The sequence below is a fragment of the Falco biarmicus genome, chromosome 9 (genome assembly GCF_023638135.1).
Source record: "Falco biarmicus isolate bFalBia1 chromosome 9, bFalBia1.pri, whole genome shotgun sequence".
Taxonomy (NCBI): Eukaryota; Metazoa; Chordata; class Aves; order Falconiformes; family Falconidae; genus Falco; species Falco biarmicus.
The window spans coordinates 50,849,700-50,869,834 of NC_079296.1; the positions used below are offsets into that span (position 1 = coordinate 50,849,700).

The window sequence follows — 20,135 nt, forward strand, 5'->3', positions numbered from 1 at the left end:
TAGCGGGTCGGCATGGTTTCCATCAGGAGCTTTCACCAGGTGTCCACCCACTGTCTTAAAGCACCCCGACTATGGAGCACAGCCTGAATGACAAGGTCTCTGATGACATTTCTCAAGTCATAGTCCATCTGAAAACACAACCTAAAATGATGTCCTGGATTCTAGCACTTCTGGAGGTACTGAACTTAAGTACCTTTAATTTTCCTGTAATTCAATTTCCCATCTTCTTGAGTGTAGGGTTAAAATATGCACCACATACACCTGGAGAGAATATTCGTGCAGTCCTGCAGTTAGGAGCAGCGCGGGATGTGGAAGCTTGGGTGAAGCATGTATATATGTATATAAAAGCATATACACATATATATTTATATATATATATGCTCTCTGCCTTCCAGCACCATGTGCCTATATCATGTCAGGTAACTATGTGTCACCACAAGAACTTTGTTGTACCTGTGTTGTGAACTACTTGGTATTGCCAAACGAAAAAGAAGATTGTTTCATTTAGGGTTTCCTCAACCCTTAAGATTGCAACCCGACTTCTCACATATAGCTTGGTAAATTTTATTTTCATGGGCACAGCCATATGTAAAAAAGGAAAAAGGGGGGATCTGGCAAAGATAAAATCCTTCGCTCGAATGCAAACTACTGTTGTTGTTTAAAAAAATTTAAAAGCATTAAAGAAGCCCCGCCACTCCCCCTGGTATAAGCCAGCCTGACGCCTTCTGCCCTTTCCTTGAGGCTGACTGTTCCCTGGGAGCTAGGGAAGGGCCCAGGCTCCAGCGGGGCCATGCTGCAGGCTGTCTCCTGCCGCCGAGTCCCTCTCATCAGCACGCTCAGCGCTCCCATCCAGCTCCGGCCCTCCGGAGAAGTCTCTTGCGACACTTACCGCTGCAGCGCTTTGATGTGCGGGCTCCTCGCCTCAGCCAGACGGCCTGTCACTGCCGGCTGCAGCCCGAGTCAGCCCTCTCCTCTAATTGTCTCCTCAGTCTTGCTGGGAGGTTGCTTATCTCTGGTTTTCCTGTTGCTTTTCAGCTTGTTTCCTCTCTCCTCCCCCCAGCCTTCTATTACCATCGTGCAAGCACACCTTAGCGCCGTGTTCCTGGGGTTAGTTCCTGCGTATCGCTTTTGCTATGTTTAAGTAGCAGAGGACACTGGGAGGAAAGTGGAAATGTTTTTGTGGCAAAGGTGGGTTGAGACTGGGTTTCAGTACAGCAAGAGGCTATATTCATAACAGGGAGAGGCATGTTATTTCAGAAAAATGACCATTTTATTCCAAAAATGCTTAATTTGGGTTTGCTAGCTGGAATGTAGGTAGTCTGTGTCTGTGGCTTTGCGCCAGACTGAAATGCTGCTTGCAAGAAAATCAAAATTTATTTTAATGAATCTTACTCTCTCCAGGGTTTCCCCCCTCCCCCCCCCCCTCAGGGCTGTTATACCTGCAGAAGCTATTTCTGAAATGGTTTCCAGATGGCAAAAGAGTTTGGTTCCCCTCAAAATAAGAAGGTGGCTGAAGGCTTGTACCTGTATCAGAAATCACAGGCACTTTTTCCGCGCCCGGTTTCCTGCTGCTTGGGAGGCAGGATATGTGAGACCTGCTCTCCCCAGAAACTTTAACTCTCAGCTTGATCCTAATTCTTGCCATCAGAGTGGATACTACTGGCTACTGGTGCTGTAGCTAAGTGAATTCTCCACGTACATGCCTGGTGTTTGCCCCTCAATAAGCCATACCTTGCAGCCCAGGTGATGTTGGTAGTCTACGTGTTTTACAGCATTTTCACCCATGACAGTATCTGACTTGGTCTACGGTGGTCATTTGGTATATTCTTCTATTTTCTGTACAGATACCTGAATTGTTAAAAGCAGCAATGAGCGCATCTAGGGGAAATCCCTGCCATCTGCTTTCAGACTAGATGTGAAAGTTCTCCTGTAACACAAAATTTGCCTGGTCAAATATTTGTTCCTTCCTTTTGCTTACAGAAAATTGAACAAGGGCTAGAAGGAAAAACAGTTCAAGAGTAAAAAAGAATATTAAAAATTAGTATTAACAAATTGATTAATAGCTTTTTCCACCTGAGGCTCCGTTCTGAATTGATGCTTTGAGAGGTCCAACTGGTATCATTGCTGTACCCTAACATTACAAGGAGATGCACGGTTCTGCTGAGAGCTGGGCTGAGTTCTGAAGAGGAAATGCTAGTTTTGTCACCCAAGCAGGTGCAGCTGGTACCACAGTTGAATGTCCAGAGTTTGGGCAGAGAGCACACAGAGTCAGCTGGGAAACTGAGCTAAATGAAGTCCCTGTAGCCTTCATTTTACATTTTACAGTACAGCATTTTACCTAAAATATCTAAACTAGATATTTGGTAAGCAATGAACCTACCTGACTGTCTTGCTGCAGGATAGGTATTGTAGACATTTTGTCTATAGTTATTGTATGACATGTTATAAACACGATAATGATCTCCCTGGGTAGAGACTCAATTAATTCCTTGGGTGCTGGCAACTTGTATATGCAGTTTGGTGCATCTCAATGCAAAGGCTTAATTACCTGTAAAGCCATTCTTTTGTGTAGTAATAAACCTGCCGGAAGCCTAAGAGATTAATAAGGGCACACAACTAATTAAAACTGCTCCATTTTCTTATAGGTAGAGAAACCTACAAGAAAACCTGTGTGACATTAGGAGCTGGAACTTAACACAAGAATTAGACTAGGAATAAAAAGGGTTGCTTTGTGTTTACAGCTATAAAGTTTCTGTGAAAGTTGTGAGGAACTTTTCCTGCATCCTGAAACTTTAAAAAAGTTATCTCTAAGGTTGGGCTAAACACCATTCCCGCATCCCGAGTCTTTAAGAAGTTGCCAAACACCATCAACAAGGCGAGGCTCCGCTGAAGTGGTTTTTGACATGTCAGGAGGTATCTGTGCGTGCTGTAAGCGCTGCACACGCTGTGATTTAATCCCTCCACATCCCCCACCGCGTGCTGTGCAGCGGATGGAAACTCCGAGCAGCCACCGGGCTGCCGTGACTCAAAAAGTCCTGGAAGACATTCCACCGCAAAACCAGGAGAAAAAACCCAACAACGACAAAAAATAAAAGCAACCCGAACCAAAAGCAAAGCAAACCCCACGTGGGATCCCCGGCTCCCCAGCCGGCAGCCGTGGGGCGGAGGCGCGGCCCCGGCCCCCGGAGCGGCAGGCGGGCGCGCCCCCGGGCTGCCCGCGCCACCCCGGCCCGCCGGGAGGGGACGCGGGGCGCGGCGGGCCCGGTGGCTGCGGCCTTTCCTCGGGGAGCCTCATGGGAGGAGCCTCCGCGGAGCAGCTCCGGGCTCCTGCTCATCGGCCTTTTGTGCGCTCCAGCTCGCCCCAGCTGCCGCGGCCGGGGCCGGGCTTGGCGGGCGGCAGAGCCGCTGCTCCCGCCCGGGATGGTGGAGGTGGAGGGGACTGGTGTGAAAGCGGCGGCCTGCGGCGGGCTGGCGGGCTGGCACCGAGGATGACTGAGAGCAGCAAAGCTGGTGATTATTTCCTGGCCTTGGTAAGTAGGCACTTGTGAGGGGAAAGTTAGCCGAGGAAATAACAAAAGCATTGTGCGGCTACGGGCTGTGTCAGAAGCTGAAAGGTAGCTGTTGTTTACCACCACTCTTCTGCCTCTCAAAAGATTATCGCACTTTTTGTTTGTTTGTGTTTTTTTTTTTTTTGCCTTTGAACAACTTTTGGAAAAGTAACACTTCGCCGAGCAAAATGCCCTGCTGCGCTCCCAGCTGCCTGCAGCTCTGGGCTCCGATCAGCAACCCGTGCCTCCGGGAGGGGGGCAGTGGCGCTGGCTCCTGCCCTGGCTTGTGGTCAGGTCCCGCCCGGCTTCGGGGGTGAGTGCGGAAGGCACCGAGAGACTTCAGGTTTCCTAGCTGGAATTTGGCAACTTTTAAATTCTGCGGCAGTGACATCAAGGACGTGACTGAGAGACCTTCAGAGAAGCTGGATGGTGGTGACGGTTATGGGCTTTTTATAATGATTGACAGTTATTACAGCAAATATGCTTATTCATCCTGTACAGGTGTGATTTATACTTCCAACACTTTTATGTGGCTTTCTGTTGTCCCTCTTTTAGCTTGTGAAGGAAGTAATACTGTAGCGCATGTTTTGGTCCCCTTAAGTCTTTTAATCTAAAATAATTGTATTTGTTTAATGAAATAGCTCCCCATAATTTTTAGGTTTTAATGTGACCACAGTAATGTAGAATACTCAGGCAAAAAAAAAAAATAATCCTGTTTCATGGTTATGTCTAATCACATTAATGATCAACACGTGTTACAAAAATTAAGGGACTTCTAAGCAAGAAGGGTTGGGTGAGAGAGGAAGTCCGAGCCCTCAGGTAATGAGTGACTAAACACCATCCCCTGCCAAGATAACTTCTTTATCTTGTCAGGATTTCCACAAGCACTGCCAGAAAAGTATTGCTTCTGCGAATTACTTACTCTCCGTTGTCCCGTGCCCAGATTGCCTGACAGCGATAGCACTCTCTTCCCGCTGGCCAGGTCACCAGGAGTTACCTGCACGGTTTGCCAGCTGCTGTGCAGGTACCTTTCTGGGGCTGCTTTTTGTAGGTGGGGTATTGCCTTCAGGAAGTCTTTTAGCAGATGCTTTTATTTCTCCAGAATGCAGTTTCTGCGTTTGTTTTCCTTTCTTACTCTGTTCATACGGCAGTTTGCAGTACGTGAGGGGTCTGTTGGTGCTGGAAGCACAGCCGTGTGCCGGGAGCCAGGCAGCCGCACGGACCCGCATGGACTGCTGGCAGCCCACAGCCTTTGAGAGATACAGCTGGCTCCTGTTGCTCAGCCGGGGTGCTGGCAGCTCCCTTCCCTGGGGACAGGTGTGACTCAGGTGCTGCCCAAGCTGCTGTGGGCTGGGCTGGCTCTCCCTGGGTGCTCTTAGTACCATTAGTCAGCATCCAGACCTGTCCTGCTCATTGCTTGAGCCTGGCTCAGAGGAGGAACATGTAGATCTCAGACACTGGAATTAATTCCCCCGGGAGCCAGTTCTGGTATCTTGGTGGTGGTGTCTTTTCCATAAGTGCAGAAATGCCGTGCAGAGCACATCAGACTCTTGTGTCCCCTGTATGACAATCATTTTATTTATTTAATTAACGCATGCCAGTTCATCTCTTGGATACCTTCATTGCTGTGTTTGTACAGCACCCGGCTCAGCAGGACTGAGCCTGGCTGAGGCGTGCAGAAGGTCCTGCAGTGTGAATACAAATGCTGATACGAGGCACTTAAGGCATAGTTTCTCCTTCAGAGTACAGAAGGAATTTGAGAGATTTTTCCAAAACCACATTTTTAAATGCATAACTAAGTCCTTGCTGGGCTTACAAAAGGCAGCATCTTTCCCAAAACTTGAACTTTTGACTGTGAACGTGTGTTTAGCTGGTAAAAGTAAGTCCCTGGTTGTATCTATGCATAGTGACCAGCAAAAGTAACCAGTGACCCCAGTCATTGTTACGTCTGAGCTTTGAAAGCTGTTGCTGGCCTATGGACTTGCCCTATGGGGACATCATTTAGTTATATGGATGTCCTCTTAGTTCATTGGGAAATAAAGCCAGGTTTCCCATTTCAGTCTTAGCATCTTGTATTTTTCCTAAAACTCTATTAATTTAAAAATTGATTTTAAATTACCTCACAAGAAGTAGGGGGGGACGGGGGGAGAAAGAGCGGTTTGTTTGCTTTTAATCCTGTGCTGGTATTTTATGCAGCACTTGGCTGAATTGCTTCCTGAGCAAGATTAGGTTTAGTTTCTGATGCCAGTAATGTTGATTCTAATCTGAGAAATAGCTTACCTCCTACTCTGCTAAATCATGTTGACAGGAGTCCCAACAATCATGAAAATATTTTTGAAGAAGTACCAAAAGTGCATAGAGTTACTATAGCAGGTGATTGTTGTATTTTCTACACATGAAGTTTATGTTGATGAATGTGGCTAGTGTATGAGGTAAGCTACAAAATACAGTATGAGAAACTAAAAATTAGTATTGTGAAGGAATTACTTAATAAAATAGATGAAATTTTGTAAGGTGCAGTGTGTCTGAATGAATGAATTTGAACTGATGTAGATGCTGCTAGATCTCTTTCCCTTGCAAAGAACTGCAGTGTAAGTACTTACCAGAAATAGCAAATCCTGTCAGTGTTTTTCTGTGATTACTATTTTTTTCTTGCGTATGCGTGAATTGAGGCTCAAAAGTTTGACTCTTTGGCCCAAGTTATTACAAAGCCAAGCATGAAATCCAGAGGGTTTTGTCTGTATGCCTAGCTGTACACCATGAGCAACATCTCATATCTGGAAGAAAACAAAATAGCGGGTGATGAGAGTGCTGAGAGATCAGTCCTGCCTTGTGGTTGTTGGTGTCATTTTCCAGAGGTTTCTGGAGAAAGAGCAGGATGTATAAATCTTACTGTTATCTCATTAAAAGCAACCACATGTTTGGGACTAGGAGATAGCAGGGCTTGAAATGCTTATTTGTTTCCCTTGGAGTAAATTGGAGCTGTTGTTGACTGTTCAAAGGGAGCCACATCCAGCTCTCCTGACTGGAAAAACTGCTGTTGGGGGGTTGGTGCCGAGGAGCTGACCCTGGTTGCCTCTGTGTCCGTGCATGTAAAGCTGTGCTTTTTTACGTATTTTAAATACATTTCCTGCCTTGGTTTGAAAGCTTCTTACAGAGAGAGAGGTCAGACCTGCTGTGTTTAAACAGAAGAAATTACCTAGGTTTATGCAGTTATTTCTCATTCATTCATTGGTATTTAATGACGACTATGGGTCAAGCTTTGTCTGACACTTGCTGTTTGCATACCTGCCTTCTAACAGTGACTTGGAAAATCGCTTTTCAAGGATAAGTAGAGGCTGTAAAAGTGAAATGATGAAACTCAAAAGCCTAGGGACACTTGATGGGTAATGTCTTTCACTTGTGACACACTAATAACAGACTGAACCCCTTGGTCTTTGGGCTGAATTTAGTCTGCTCGTTGCAGCTGTTAGTAAGCAACTGCTTGTTAAACTGTGAGGTATTTTCCTTTGAAAAGTATTTCAGTCATGCTTGTCATAAGTAGAATTTGGAAGTCATTTTAAGTAGATCCTCTTCTAAGACTTGACCCAGAACTTGGGCAATGGAATGGAAGAAGGTTGTGGCCTTTTTACAGAGCTCAATTCTTGGAACAAATTGGCCTAAAGGGCTGCTGGCAGCCCAGGACTTAGAGCAGGGAACTGGTGGCAGGCACCTGTGAAGGAAGAAGGTCGCGATGCCCAGGAATGTCAGTGGTAGAACTAGTTTGAGCAGCTTTTGGATAGCTTCATTGTTTGTCCTGCACAGAGCGGGGTGGCTTGGCAAGGAGCAGCTTTGTCGTCACCTCCCCTAGCCCAAGTTTTAAGTTACATTGTTCTTCGTAGACTGTATGAAAATCAGTCTGGGAGTTCATCACACAGGAAATGTGAGTGGTAGTGGGCAAGTGCTTCACTTCTCACCAGACTGGAGCACACTAGTACAACAGCTTCAGCTGGGGTTTTGGTTTTCACTGTACTTTCTACACGTTCACAGGAAATGTAGCTTTGTCAGTAGCCAGTACAAGACCCACCCACCTGTGTTTTACTCCTTGTGTATATGAGCAAAAAATTGCAATGTCCTGTTGCCAAGATCTGCTTTCTAAACACTTGTTTTAAGGCAAAGCAGAGGGGTCACCCCAGTTTGTGGTTTAAATATATGCAACTCTTAGCAATGAATGAAGGCTGGTCCTTTTACACTAAGAAGAAGGGCTTAAGAACTTGTAAACAGCTCAAAGGTTTCTACAGTAGACAGGGTCCTGAGGTGTGGTTAAACCAGAGGACATGCAGACAGTTAATTGCTTAGTATTGTAATTAGATAAAAGTAATACTGCTAAGCTTAAAAAATAATCAAATGTTCTAGGCTGTGATCTGAGACCTGCACTCAGTGCAGTGGGTTGGTCCCCCTCTTGTTAGTGTTGGCATTAAGGAGAGCGGAATGCTACTTGGCCTGTCAGGGATGCCATGGACAAATAAACTGCACTGAGTGCAGAATGATGCTGTCATAACTCTGGAAATTAAGAGCAGAAACACTGGCTTACAAAGGATTACAGATCCTTTTATTATCTATAGTAAAAGAATTAGAAAACAAGCTTGACAGATCATTTTTCCTGTATGAATGTGTTACAGAATCCTTCAGATAACATGCATGAAGTGTAAGTCTATTCAGACGGTAGCCTTCACTCCTTACCAGAATAGCACTGATACTATTCTAGTGCAGTTTAATTAACTTCTTTTGTTCTTTGAAGCAAAATTAAACTACAATAGAGAATCATACTAGATCTCTGGATATGGAGTTAGGTAAGGAAGTAATCATTTAGAGTTAAGGTTGAATTCTGTGATTTAGGGCTTTTCATTTTTGAGCTGAAATCCCAAAGGCTGAGTGACAGTTTTAAGTTTATACTCCTCTGCTCAAAGCAATCTGTGTATTGTTCCATCCATCTATTTCAACCCCTGTGCAGGGTTGTGTTCACTTGGTAGTACAGGAAACAACATGGACAGAAGGGGGGTCAGGAAAGCAGCGTCTTAAAACTGAGCCACTTCAGTCAACCTGCAATGTGAAACTGGAACTCCAATTAAAGGTCACATTTTACACTTTATAAAAACCTGAGGATTTTGGGGAGTTTTAGGGAAAACAGACACTTCCAGGGCCCTGGTCTCTGGGTAACCACATGGGAAAGTCAGGCTGAAGTAGGCAACAAAAACAGTTTTCAGGGTGTTCCCATGGTTTGGTGTCTGTTAAAAACAAAAAACCCCTCACCCTTCTTCAGCAAGGCTCCTTTCCTTCTTGATTCAAGGGTGTGTTTCCAAACTGTTTTCTTTTACAGACATAGTGCTGGTGCTCAGCTGCACCCTGCTTTCCCCAGGTATGGGGCAAGGCTGGGTGTCTCCCTCTGTGTGCTCCCTGCAACGCCTGGGACACCTTTGTCTGACTCTGTACTCCTGCTGATGAGCCCTCACACAGCTTCATTGGCAGGGGAAAGTTCAGAAAGGTTTCTGAACAAGGAATTCTTGCCATTTATCTTGTTCAAGCAGTAGCTAGTTTTCTCATTTGCTTTGTAAAATCAGAATGAAAATCGGTATAATTTGCCATTGGATTGTACTGTCTCATTGCTCCTGCAGTTGTAACACAGACAAAAATGCAGTAACTTCAGTCTGGTGGGAACAGTAGAGCTGTGTGCAAAAGCAATTTATATTAAAAATGCCGACTTTTGCTGCGTTCCCTAATGCACAAGTTAGCATACGCATGCTGAAGTCCGGGGGTTCGAACAGGCGAGTTCTGCAACAACTCAGACCTCTAAGGCTGCCTTTTTCCGTGTCTTTTCTCTCCGCAGCCCTCCTGGGCCAGGTGATGACATACAGTTGGCTTCTCCCCTTGACCCTTCCGAGCAACCCTTAGCTCTTCCTACGGCATATGGAAGTGTTGACCCCGTGGATGCTGCTGAGCTGACTGCAGCGAGGTATTGTACAGGGCCGTTGCAGCTGGGGCAGTGGGAAGCAGCTGCAGACCACTTACTGATGGGGGCGGGTGGCAGATCACAGAGGTCAGTGCTGGCTAAGAAATTGCTGTCACTCTTCTTGGATGGATATATTTCTGGTATGGGCAGTTGCTGATGGGTTTGCTGCGTCCGTAGTCAGTGGGGCATCTTTCAGTGGAAATCTTTACCAGAATTTAAATCTCCCTCTATGAAAACCTTCAAAGGAAGATGCTGTTTAACCTTTCCCTGAGATTGAATCACTTTGGCACATAGGCGGGTCATGCCATGTGACGGTGCAATGTATGCCCTATATTTTTTTAGGTGCTTTTACTTTTCTTGGAGTAGTACAAGGTAACTGATCCTTTGGGCTTTTAATTTTGAGAAGTTCCTTAACAGTATAATGCTGATTATAAAGCATTCAGGTATCTCATTTCTGTTGGACACCAGGCTTTTTATCTGCTTTTAATTGCACTGAGAAGGGAAACTGTTGCTTTATATCTGCTGGTGGCAGTTGAGTCGTCAGGATCTTTGGCCACGTGAATTTGTCTTAACTGCCAGCAGTAGAGGAGGCCTTGTAGGGAGTGTTTACCCTTCAATGTGAATTCAGTGGAGTGTAAACATATACAATATATTTAAGCTAGTATTAAATTGGTTAGCTGAAGTAGCAACAATATGCTATCAAAGGTAGAAAGGAACTTGTGTGGTTTGCTCAATCCACCTTAAATGCTGGGTGACTTTGCTGTTCAGCCGGTACTGGTCTTCCGTCAGTCCCCAGGCTGGTTAGTTGCTAATGCTGGCTGAGTGCATCTGTGAGAAACAAACTTTTTCCTACAGTCAGGGTAAGATGATCTAGAGGAGCTTACAGCAGGAAGCTAATGATGTGGAGTTCTTCCAGTTCTTGTAAGTTTTTACTCAAAGAGTTGTGTTTCATTGTTTTTAACAAATGTAATTGGGTTACTGGTGAGTGTTTGTGGATTCTGCTTTTTCTTGCTAATGGATTGTTGGCCATAGTAGCAAGGCAGTTAGAAGAGGATGAGCAGTAATTGAGGTGCAGCTATCAGCTATTTTCTGAATGTGGAGGAATGCAAAAAGACTAATGCCAGAAGTGCCAGGAAGATTTATATATGGTCTCTGGGCTACAGTCTAAAATAGACAGTTCAGTTGCCCTTGGGGTGATAGTTTGCTGTTTGTAGAGAAAAAGTCACACAAGCTGTTTATGATGAAATGTCACCTTAGGAAACATTTAAAAAGAGCAGTCAGAGTATTTTAATTTACTGTTTCTTGTAAAACTCATGAATTCACACTGTTCACATTCTTATCTGGATCTGGAATTTCAAGTTAATTATAACATACCTATTCTTTTGCTCTACTTCAGAACTTCTGTTTTTAGTATGTTTTTACTGTTAATTTCCAAAACTTAGTCTAGGGGTTCCTTGCTTCATCCCGGTTGCGTAGGCTGTGAGTGCTGGTGCTGAGCTGCAGTTAGCCCATACAGGGCGGCTGAGCCCAGGAGGGGTGAGGGCACACAGGCTGCAGCAACCACAGCATCTGGCTCTTATTTCCATATCCTGACCTTGAGGAACGTGCAAGGATTTCTGCAAGGGTTCAGTGCTAAAAGTTGCAACCAGGGATGTTCAGCATGGAAGTAGGTAGTTTTTTAGTTTCTGAAACAGGACTGTGGTCAGCTAGAGTGAATCTGGCTGCAGATAGTTCTTCTACGTTTATTTGTTTTAATTTTTTTTGTTAATTTTTAAAAAAAGCTGCACAAGTTCACTCTTCATAGAATGGTTTGGGTTGGAAGGGACCTTAAAGACCATCTGGCTCCACCACCGTGCCCTGGGCAGGGCCCCCTCCCCCCAGCCCAGGCTGCTCCCAGCCCCATCTAGCCTGGCCTTGAGCACTGCCAGGGATGGGGCACCCACAGCTGCTCTGGGCAGCCTGGGCCAGCGCCTCACCATTCTCACAGTAAAGAATTCCTTCATAATACCTAATCTGAATCTACCCTCTTTCAGTTTAAAACCATTACCTATTGCTACAGCCCCTACTAAAAATTCTGTCACCATCTTTCTTCTAAGCCCCCTTTAAGTATTGAAAGGCTGCTATAGGGTCTCCCCGGAACCTTCTTTTCTCCAGGCTGAACAACCCCAGCTCTCTCAGCCTGTCTTCACAGGAGAGGGGCTCCAGCCCCCTGACCACCTCCGTGGTCTCCTCTGGGCTCGCCCCAACAGGTCCGTGTCCTTCTCATGCTGGGGGCCCCAGAGCTGGTCGCAGCGCTGCAGGGGGGTCTCACCAGAGTGGAGTAGAGGGGCAGAATACCCTCCGCCACGCTGCTGGGGAGGCAGCCCAGGATTCAGTTGGCTTCCTGGGCTACGAGCTTCTTGTCAGTATTGTTTGTTTTTCTTACTCCTTTGTTTTGCATCCTTGTTCTGCTTTAGACCTACAAGCCTACCGGTTCTCCTTGCACCTGTTTTTCCTGTCCAGGTTGTTGTTGCTTGTCAGTTTCTCTGTGAACCTTGCAAAGGTGTTCCGTGTTGTCCTAGCAGGAGAAAAGCAGTATCTCCCGTGTGTGTGCCCACACACAGATGCAGCTGCTCGGCAGAAGAGGGGTTAATATCAACACAGGTGGACCCCTGCTTTAGACCCCCTGTCTGAGACAGGCATGGTGCAACTCTCTTCCAGCAGTAGCAAACACTGCTGACTTCTCTTTGATTTGGTCAGACCTAAACTGGTAACAACATAATGTTAGTAGCAAGTGAAAGTAGTATTCTTAAAATGCATTGGATTATGCTCACAGTGAGAATCAGTAGAAGGACTGGGCTTTTCTTATCGAAGGGAAGAGTTTTAGTGATGTTTCTTGTTTCAAGTCATTGCCTTATCCCTCATCTTTTCTTCACCTGTGACATGAAGCAGATTCTTGCCTTTGTAAGATGATCATACTAAAGCCACTGCTTTTTTGACATTTTATGTAGAAGTATTGCACCATTGCTTTTCAATGTGACTACAAAAAATGCTCTAATGCACACACACGTGATGTCTCTGTCGATGCCTACTGGTTATACCTCAGAGCTATACTTTTGAAATGTTACCAGGGCTACTAGATGGCATGATGCTATCCCAGTCTGCCTGCAATAAAGTACAATTATAAAGTGGTTTTTCCCCAATATATTTAGTTATTTACTAATAAATTCCTTTTTTTCCCATGTATTTTCCCATCAGGGGTGTCACATAATGCAGATGCTGTGTACTTTGACAAGGAAAAATAATGGTTTGTATAAGGTAGGGGTCAGTTTGTGCTAAATGTTTTCCAGATGGCAGTGCATAATAAGAGTTCAGGTGGTCCCTCCATCTGTCCAGTCAAGAAATTGTATCTTTGTTTTGCATCTTGAGGATGACTGCCTCTCTCCTCTGCTGGTAATGTATTGATCAGGGACATGGTATCATGGCATCATCTGTTCAGTAAGTAGATTTTATTTACTGTATCTGCAGAGGAGTGCCCTGAAAAGAATTAGGTAAAAAGCTCACTGGCTGTCCTGCCAAGCATTTTTGTTTAGCAATGAAACTGAAAGGCCACGTTCACTCTGATTTGCCAGTACGCGTTGCACTAGGAGAAATTTTGGCTAGACATGTCTTTCTCTTTATGCTGCAGGTGCAGAGCTCTGCAACAGGACTTCTGTTTTATATGAGGAATGTTTAGGTTGGAAAGGCAGAGAAGGCAGGTAAATGCCCTGGCTGTACAGGAGCACAGCTTGGCCGGGCTCCATGGTTAGAGGTGTTAAAAATTTCTGAGCTGTGTCTATCTGTTCCCTGCAACTTGCTGCCTCTCTCATGCACAAAAAACCAGCAAGTACCCAGGAAAAAATGGCAGCTTGGAAAGCACTTCTTGTATGAGTTGTCTTTATGGTCAGGCCATAGGTAACAGGCAGGGGAGCCCAATCTGGTCCCCTCTACATGCTGAGGGAAGCTTCTGCTCTTGCATTTAATCTCCAGCTGAGGTTGCGGAGCTGCAGCACGGTGTTTAGTCCAGACCAGACAGAGCTGTCACAGCTCTGTTGTGACTACTAGGGAACGAAAGCTGTTCTAAGCCTGAGCTGGTGTTGGAAAACGTTGTTACCCTGCATCAGCCCCTCTCCCAGCTCCTGTTATACAGAGGGCACATAAAGCTGTCATAAGGGAATTTGTGATAGGTGACGCTGGATGCACTAAAAGCTGTGTTGCTTTATCTGCAGATGGCCCTTCCCTGGTCGCGTCGTTCACAGCCTGGGGACCTGTGATGCTCTCAGGGTGCTCCTCAGTGTTAGCAGCACAAGCAGGCAGGAATACTCAGGCTTATCTGTATGCGCAGATGGTCAGAAAGTGACTTCTGAGAATTACTTAAACAGACGTGGAGCTTGAAAAATGTTTGTTTTCTAATCAGCTCGACTCTACAGGGTAAAGACTGGCCAATGTATAGTATATAAAAATAATCATATATATTATTATTTATTATTACTATAGTAAATAATATATATATAAAATATACATGTGTAATATTGTGCACTGAGAAGACTTGGCCCTTTGGGTAGTATGCTTGCTACAACCATTAGAATATTACTAGTTGGAAAACTATTTTAACGGCAAATCTTGTTTTAGTAAGAGCTGTGGAGAGGCAGAGGTTTTAATATAGCCACCCCATGTCTGAGTTGATACCAGCAGTCGATAAAGGTACCTGAGTTGATGCAGACTCAGGCTGGAGAGTTTAGTGGACTCAGAGCCTGTGTTTTGGACAGGGTCGCTGTGCTGTGCTACCCTGCCTTCATTTGTGCAGCCTGTACTGTTTCTGAGCTGTTCTGCTTCTGCCTTGTCCCTTGTGAGCTTACTATGCCACCAGTGGGCAGCACCCATCTGCAGGTAAGGCCCATCTGGTAATGGACAGTAACCAGCAGCAATACTGTTGCATTTCTACCTGCAAACCATACTGAACAGTGCCAAAATTCTGATGTGGCATTATTAACCCCAGAGCTGGTGTGATTAGTTTTGCATCCTACTTTTCATGGCCTTGCTCAACACTCCTTGGTACTGTTGACCCCATGTCAGAGCAACAACAGTGGGGAAAAGGAGTGGAGGCAGCCAGGTGGGTACCTCCTGGTACTTGTGTTGGTGCTAGATGTCAGAGAAAGTAAGTGCCAACCCCATCTCTGTCGTGTTCCTTTACTTGCACAAGTAAGGCAGCTGACACTTGGCAGGAGTGGTCTTTGTGGAAATCCAGCATTTGAGGGTTGAGATGAGGCTCGGAAAGATGAAGGAAAATGATTTGTGGATTTTAACACACACAGATACTATAGCTTATAAAAGCGTAAACCCTGTGCTTTGTGAAGGCTGGGGAGCAGAGCTCTTCTGAAAACGCTTGTGTTTTGATAGCCAGTTTTGCTTTGCAGAACGTGTTAGGAATGACGTTAGTCAAACTGTGCCTCTGAAAATTTCATTTTATGTGGAAAGACTTAAAGGGGGAAGCCGAAGGGCTGCAGATGGGCAGTGGGGCCTGTGCAAAGGGTGTGGGTGAGAGGGGAGCAGGTGCTACTGTAAGCAATTAACTGGGACAGTTTGGTGTATGCATAACATAAGGTCCATAACTTTATGTGTGTTTGGTATTCTTGCTTGGCTGGGCCCTCTTGTGAACTGTTTGGGTTTTGCAATTCCTTGTTTACTCTCCAAACAGATGTTCATCATTGGCTTATTTTTAGTAGTTTACTTTTTGCTTTAAAACCTTACTTTCTCTAATCTTCGTGTGACCCTATATAGGCACATCGCCTTTGTGTATGTTTGATGCCATTACTATATTAGGACAAAGACTTTTTTAGCAAAGGAAAAAGTCCTTTGCATGAAAAAGGAAACGGCTTATTTATTTATTTATTTTAACTTGACGTGACTGAAAACTTAGGAAACCTATGCCAGTGTCAGTCCAGTTTGGACAAACCGGGGAAAGCGAAGGAAGGAAGGAGTGCATGAAGCAGAGGTAATTTTTCGGAAGAAATAACTGAGTAGTTATCCCATATGGCAAAAAGCAGCTTCATAGATACGAGCTGTCAAGATAAACCCCTTCCGGAAAGAGCTTTTGTGATCTTAGTAAGTTAGTGGATAAACACTTTGGAAAATAACTGTGCTGGTGCTTATAGGTACTGTAACTGAAGTTAGGGATGTGATTTATGTTTGTCCTTTGTTTGTGTACGTTTCTAAAGAAAGGAATAGTCTGTCCCTGAACCTTACTAACTTACTCAGTAACACAATTTAATCTGCCTTCTACAATTACAGTGTAATTACTGGGGGGGAGGGGAGAGGAAATTTTAAAAGGAATGGCTAAGATAGCTGTTTATTTTTAGTTCAGGAAACCTAAAAGAAGCTTCTCAGCAAAGGCCTGGTTCCAACATTTCGTTAAACGTTTGTGTCTGGATCTCTGGAAGCAGGAGCTGGCACAAGCATAGGCTTTTGTGTGTGGCTGCTACCCCATGACATCTGTGTCCCTCTGGTATGTCAAAGCTGCCCTGGAAAGGACAATGTGGTGTGACAGGACCCTGTGCTGCTCCTGCTTTTGAGACATGAAGTCATTGGTTATATAGCTCCTTTTCTGTCATTAGTTTAATGAGTGTGGCCGAAGCAGGGGGAGTAGTGTGGTTGCCAGTGTGCTTAAATGAGGGAGAACGCAAGTGAGCTTCTTCTGGAGTGATCTTTTGGATGCACGGGTGATTTACACTCTTAAACAGCATGAGAAGGCTCAGGAGAGAAGTGTTTTATTTGTGTTGCTGTCAAAAACTTTTTTTGCTAGTTTGAGTTTTGCCTAAGAAAACAGAAAGTTAATGGAGCTGCAATGGTGCATTCTGCCCTGATCTGCCTTGAGGAGAGAGGACGGCAAGACTGCCCTCCCCTGCGTGCCAGGCATCTGGGCAGATGGCTGCTTCCTCCTGGACTCTGGTTGGTGTCTGTGTGCAAGAACTCCTTTCCTGCAGGGACCAGGAGTGGGCATGCCTCCTCATAGGCCCCACAGTGCTTTCCCTTGCTCTGAAGAAACTCAGTCTTTCCAATCTGTGTTTACACGCTCTGGAAATCATTACGTGACTGTCAAGCTTCTGAGCTTCAGTCTTGTGGGGCTTTGCTGAGCCGAGGGACCTGTAGGAATTAACCAGTATAACAGTATTACAGCCCTGTAATCTTAACGTTCATGTCATGAGTTCAGGGATTATTGTGCTTTTAGCATTACAGGAGAGCTTTTAAAGTAAGAGAATTTTTTAGTCCCAGATTGCAGGTTTTTCTAAAAGGCAAGTCACTTAATTGAATGTTTGTGTTGTACACAGAGGAGAAAGGGCTGTTTAAGAACTGCAAAGTAGTCATTAGTGATTTGTTTTACTAATTTCACGTACAGTTACATTCCTGTGGCAGTTAATATTATGGTCTATAAGAGCTGTCAAAACTTTGCAGTGTTACTGGTTATATGGTCATCTGAGAAATCAAGTGAAATAAAGTTTGTAGGAAGAAGTAATTTGTGGGAGGTGGGAGAGAGGGAATGGGGGAGGGGATGATGTGCTCCTTGGAGCTCCTTAGTTCATATCCAGCCAAAGTTCATCATGAGGCTTCACTAAAGCTTCAATGAGCACTTCTGAAATTTGTCAGCTTATTTTTAATAATTGTTTTGCAGCACTTCCAAGCCTGATAGCTGTGAAGAAGTTGATAAACTCGTTTCTGAGGATGTATCTTTGGCTGCGGCCCCTGGTGATGGTGTAGAACTGCCTGTGCAAGAAACTGAAGGTTTCACAAGGGAAAAAAAGAGGTATTGTGCGATGTTATTTCATATGTTACAATAAATTTCCACGTCTGTACATCCTTTGCTTAAGAAAACATAACTGTTGTGAAAGAGGCTGAATAACTTTTAACAGGTGATTTGTTATGTGCACACTTTGTTGCTAGATTTTGAAACCAAATGGTAAACTATCAAGAAAGACCTGCTTACTCCAGTATGTTTACTCCAAAAGACCAGAAGAGGGAGCTTGGATTACACTGGTTATTACTATGACGATCTTCTGACTATTTTTATATTAATAATTTTAAAAGTTTTTTTTTCCAAATATTTTCCTTTCCTGAAGTTCAAGTTTGGTTTTGTTGTTGTTGTGTTGTTTTGGTTTGATTTGGGTTTTTTTGTGAAACTGTGCAAGACGAGATCGTATTCAAGAGGACTGTTCTACTCACCCCCCTTCAGAGGCTGCCTGCTTCTTCCCCACCCTGCACTACTGATTTGCATTGTAGTTGTCGGTACTGAAGGAAGAAGTTCAGCTTGGTTTTGCTCTTGCTGAAAAAATGTTGAATTATCTTGATTTCATAGTTAAGTGTTTCCTTCAGATTTGCATTGATTGGTGCCATAGTGTTTGGTAGATGGCTTAGCGCATTTTTGCTTGGAAAACCCCCAAACTGAGTCATCCCACCTCAAATATAGTTAAGGCAAGACATGTGCTTGGATAGTCATGTCAGAGCTTCAAGACGACGCCTGTCTTGTGGGTGATTAACCAGTATGCTGTTGTGGCTCGGCAATAAAGGCATGCCCTTATTGTGACATCTATTAATGGAAAAGGTCACAGCACAGCTGAGAATATTAAATGGGCACTCCCTGGAGAATAACATTCTCCACCCTACAAATACAGATTGGCAGCTTGTGACAAGTATGATACAAGACAGGAGACACCACAGGAAATACAGTTATTCCACTAAAGGTGTCTTCAGAAATGTCAAAAGATGCTGCTGTCAGCAGCAGGATGCTCTGAATCGCGAATAAAAATGTACACAATAGACACGTTCTGCTGTGGAACAGTGAATGAATAGCTATCAGCAAATGCTATTCAAAAAAACATCCACAGTATAATACCTAGGAAACGTGTTGGTTAACTATTTGTTCTAAAGTTCTGATAATTTTATCACAAAATGGCATCCTCACCTCTAGTGCATGTGCTTACTGCAACACAGTTAGGCCAAGTCTTCTGTTAATATTAGTTCCTCCAGAATACTGTAATGAATTCACACTTTTTAAGCTGGTGGGGAACAGAAGTGCTCAAAGGTCTGTTTTGTGCCAGTATGCAAGTTCTGTAGTCTGGAGAGAATTTTCTGAATGAAGGTGACCGTGCTCATTCTCTAAAAATGGAGAGAAATGATCAGGTGAGATTGTAAGTTAGCAAATACTCTCCCCAAGATGTTGGCTCTTTCCAGGAAATCATCCAAAATTTTTTGAACCTTATGGATACCTTGGGCTGAATTTCACATTGTGTGAAATTTAGTACTTTAGTGTAGTCACAGATGACTATCATTTACAAATCCAAATGGAAACCGTCAAAACACAAGGTGTTTTTTTTTTCCTTTTCACTAGAATTCAGCGTCAAAGAGAGGAGAAATAATTTTAGAACTCTGCAGACAAGCAGAGCAGTTGTGCTCACATATTTAGACTGGCTTGTGCCTGTGAAGTTTCTGTTCGGTTTTGATAATGAGGTAGTGTGTTTAATAATGTAAATGTCTGTGCATAAGAATCTCTTGGATGGGGTAAACAATGGTGTAATTAGGTAATTTTAGTAGAACTGTTTAGTGCAGAATCAAAATCCAACCTAGGGTGTAATAACCAAAATGTATGCTGGCAAGCATCCTTGTTATGCCTTGAGAACAGCAGTCTTATCACCCACAGCCCTCTTTCTCTAAAGCTGAACTTGCGTGTTTGTGCTTTTTTTGACATGAACACAGACTTTAACAGATCTGAATGGAAATTAAGATGCATGCAGAGGTAAGAATTAGCGATCTATCTGTGGGACAAAAGATAATTCTTGCGTCCTCTTGAAAAGCAAATATATTACTGTCTAAATAGCTCTTTGCTATTATAATTAGCCCTTTATGTAAATATTTCTTGGACTGTCTTGCATTTTTATGTTGATTCCTGTGTATCAAGTCAAATCAGCCATGGGAAATAATAGCATGCAAATTGGGTTGTGTTTTACTTTGTCACATTTATGGCTGGACGGCATAGGTGCTAAACTTCTGCAAATGCTGTGCCACTGCAGAGTTTTCTGCAAAATGGATCCTTGAGGCATTTTAGTCTCCTCTGTGGTTATGACGGTCACATTATGAACTGTCACAGACACTTCATAATTTGGGAGAAGTGCTGAAATATTGCTAATGAGTGTAACTTGTCCTTTATGGAAGCCCTACAGATAGAGCTGGAAAGACTCTGAAGAGCTGATCCATGCGTTTGATTGTCCTATGAGGAAGTGAGATGGGTATAATCCGGTTTTTAGAGCAAAAAGCAAATGCTGTCTGTTGGGTTTAACCCTAGCCAGCAACTGAAGTTCTATGCAGCCATTTGCCCGCTCTCCCCCACCAGTGGGATGGGGAAGAGAATTGGGAAAAAGGTAAAACTCGTGAGTTAAGGGTGATTCAATAACTGAAGTAAATATAATAACAACAACAATTGTAATGAAAAGGAGAGAGAAGGAGAGAGGAAAAAACCCCAAAGGGAAAAGAACCAAAACCAAGTGATATACAATAGAATTGCTCACCACCTGCTTACTGATGCCCAGCCA

The 20,135-nt window shown here is 44.1% G+C and overlaps 1 protein-coding gene across 2 annotated transcripts in view; it reads left to right on the plus strand.

Annotated features, from left to right (window-relative positions):
- TACC2 (transforming acidic coiled-coil containing protein 2) overlaps window positions 1–20,135 on the plus strand; it is a 129,565-nt gene that overhangs the window by 37,576 nt on the left and 71,854 nt on the right. For both annotated transcript variants that reach the window (XM_056351544.1, XM_056351545.1), the window contains 2 exons: window positions 9,415–9,540; window positions 17,225–17,356. In XM_056351544.1, coding sequence (XP_056207519.1) covers window positions 9,415–9,540; window positions 17,225–17,356 — 258 coding nt within the window. The remainder of the gene's footprint in view (window positions 1–9,414; window positions 9,541–17,224; window positions 17,357–20,135) is intronic.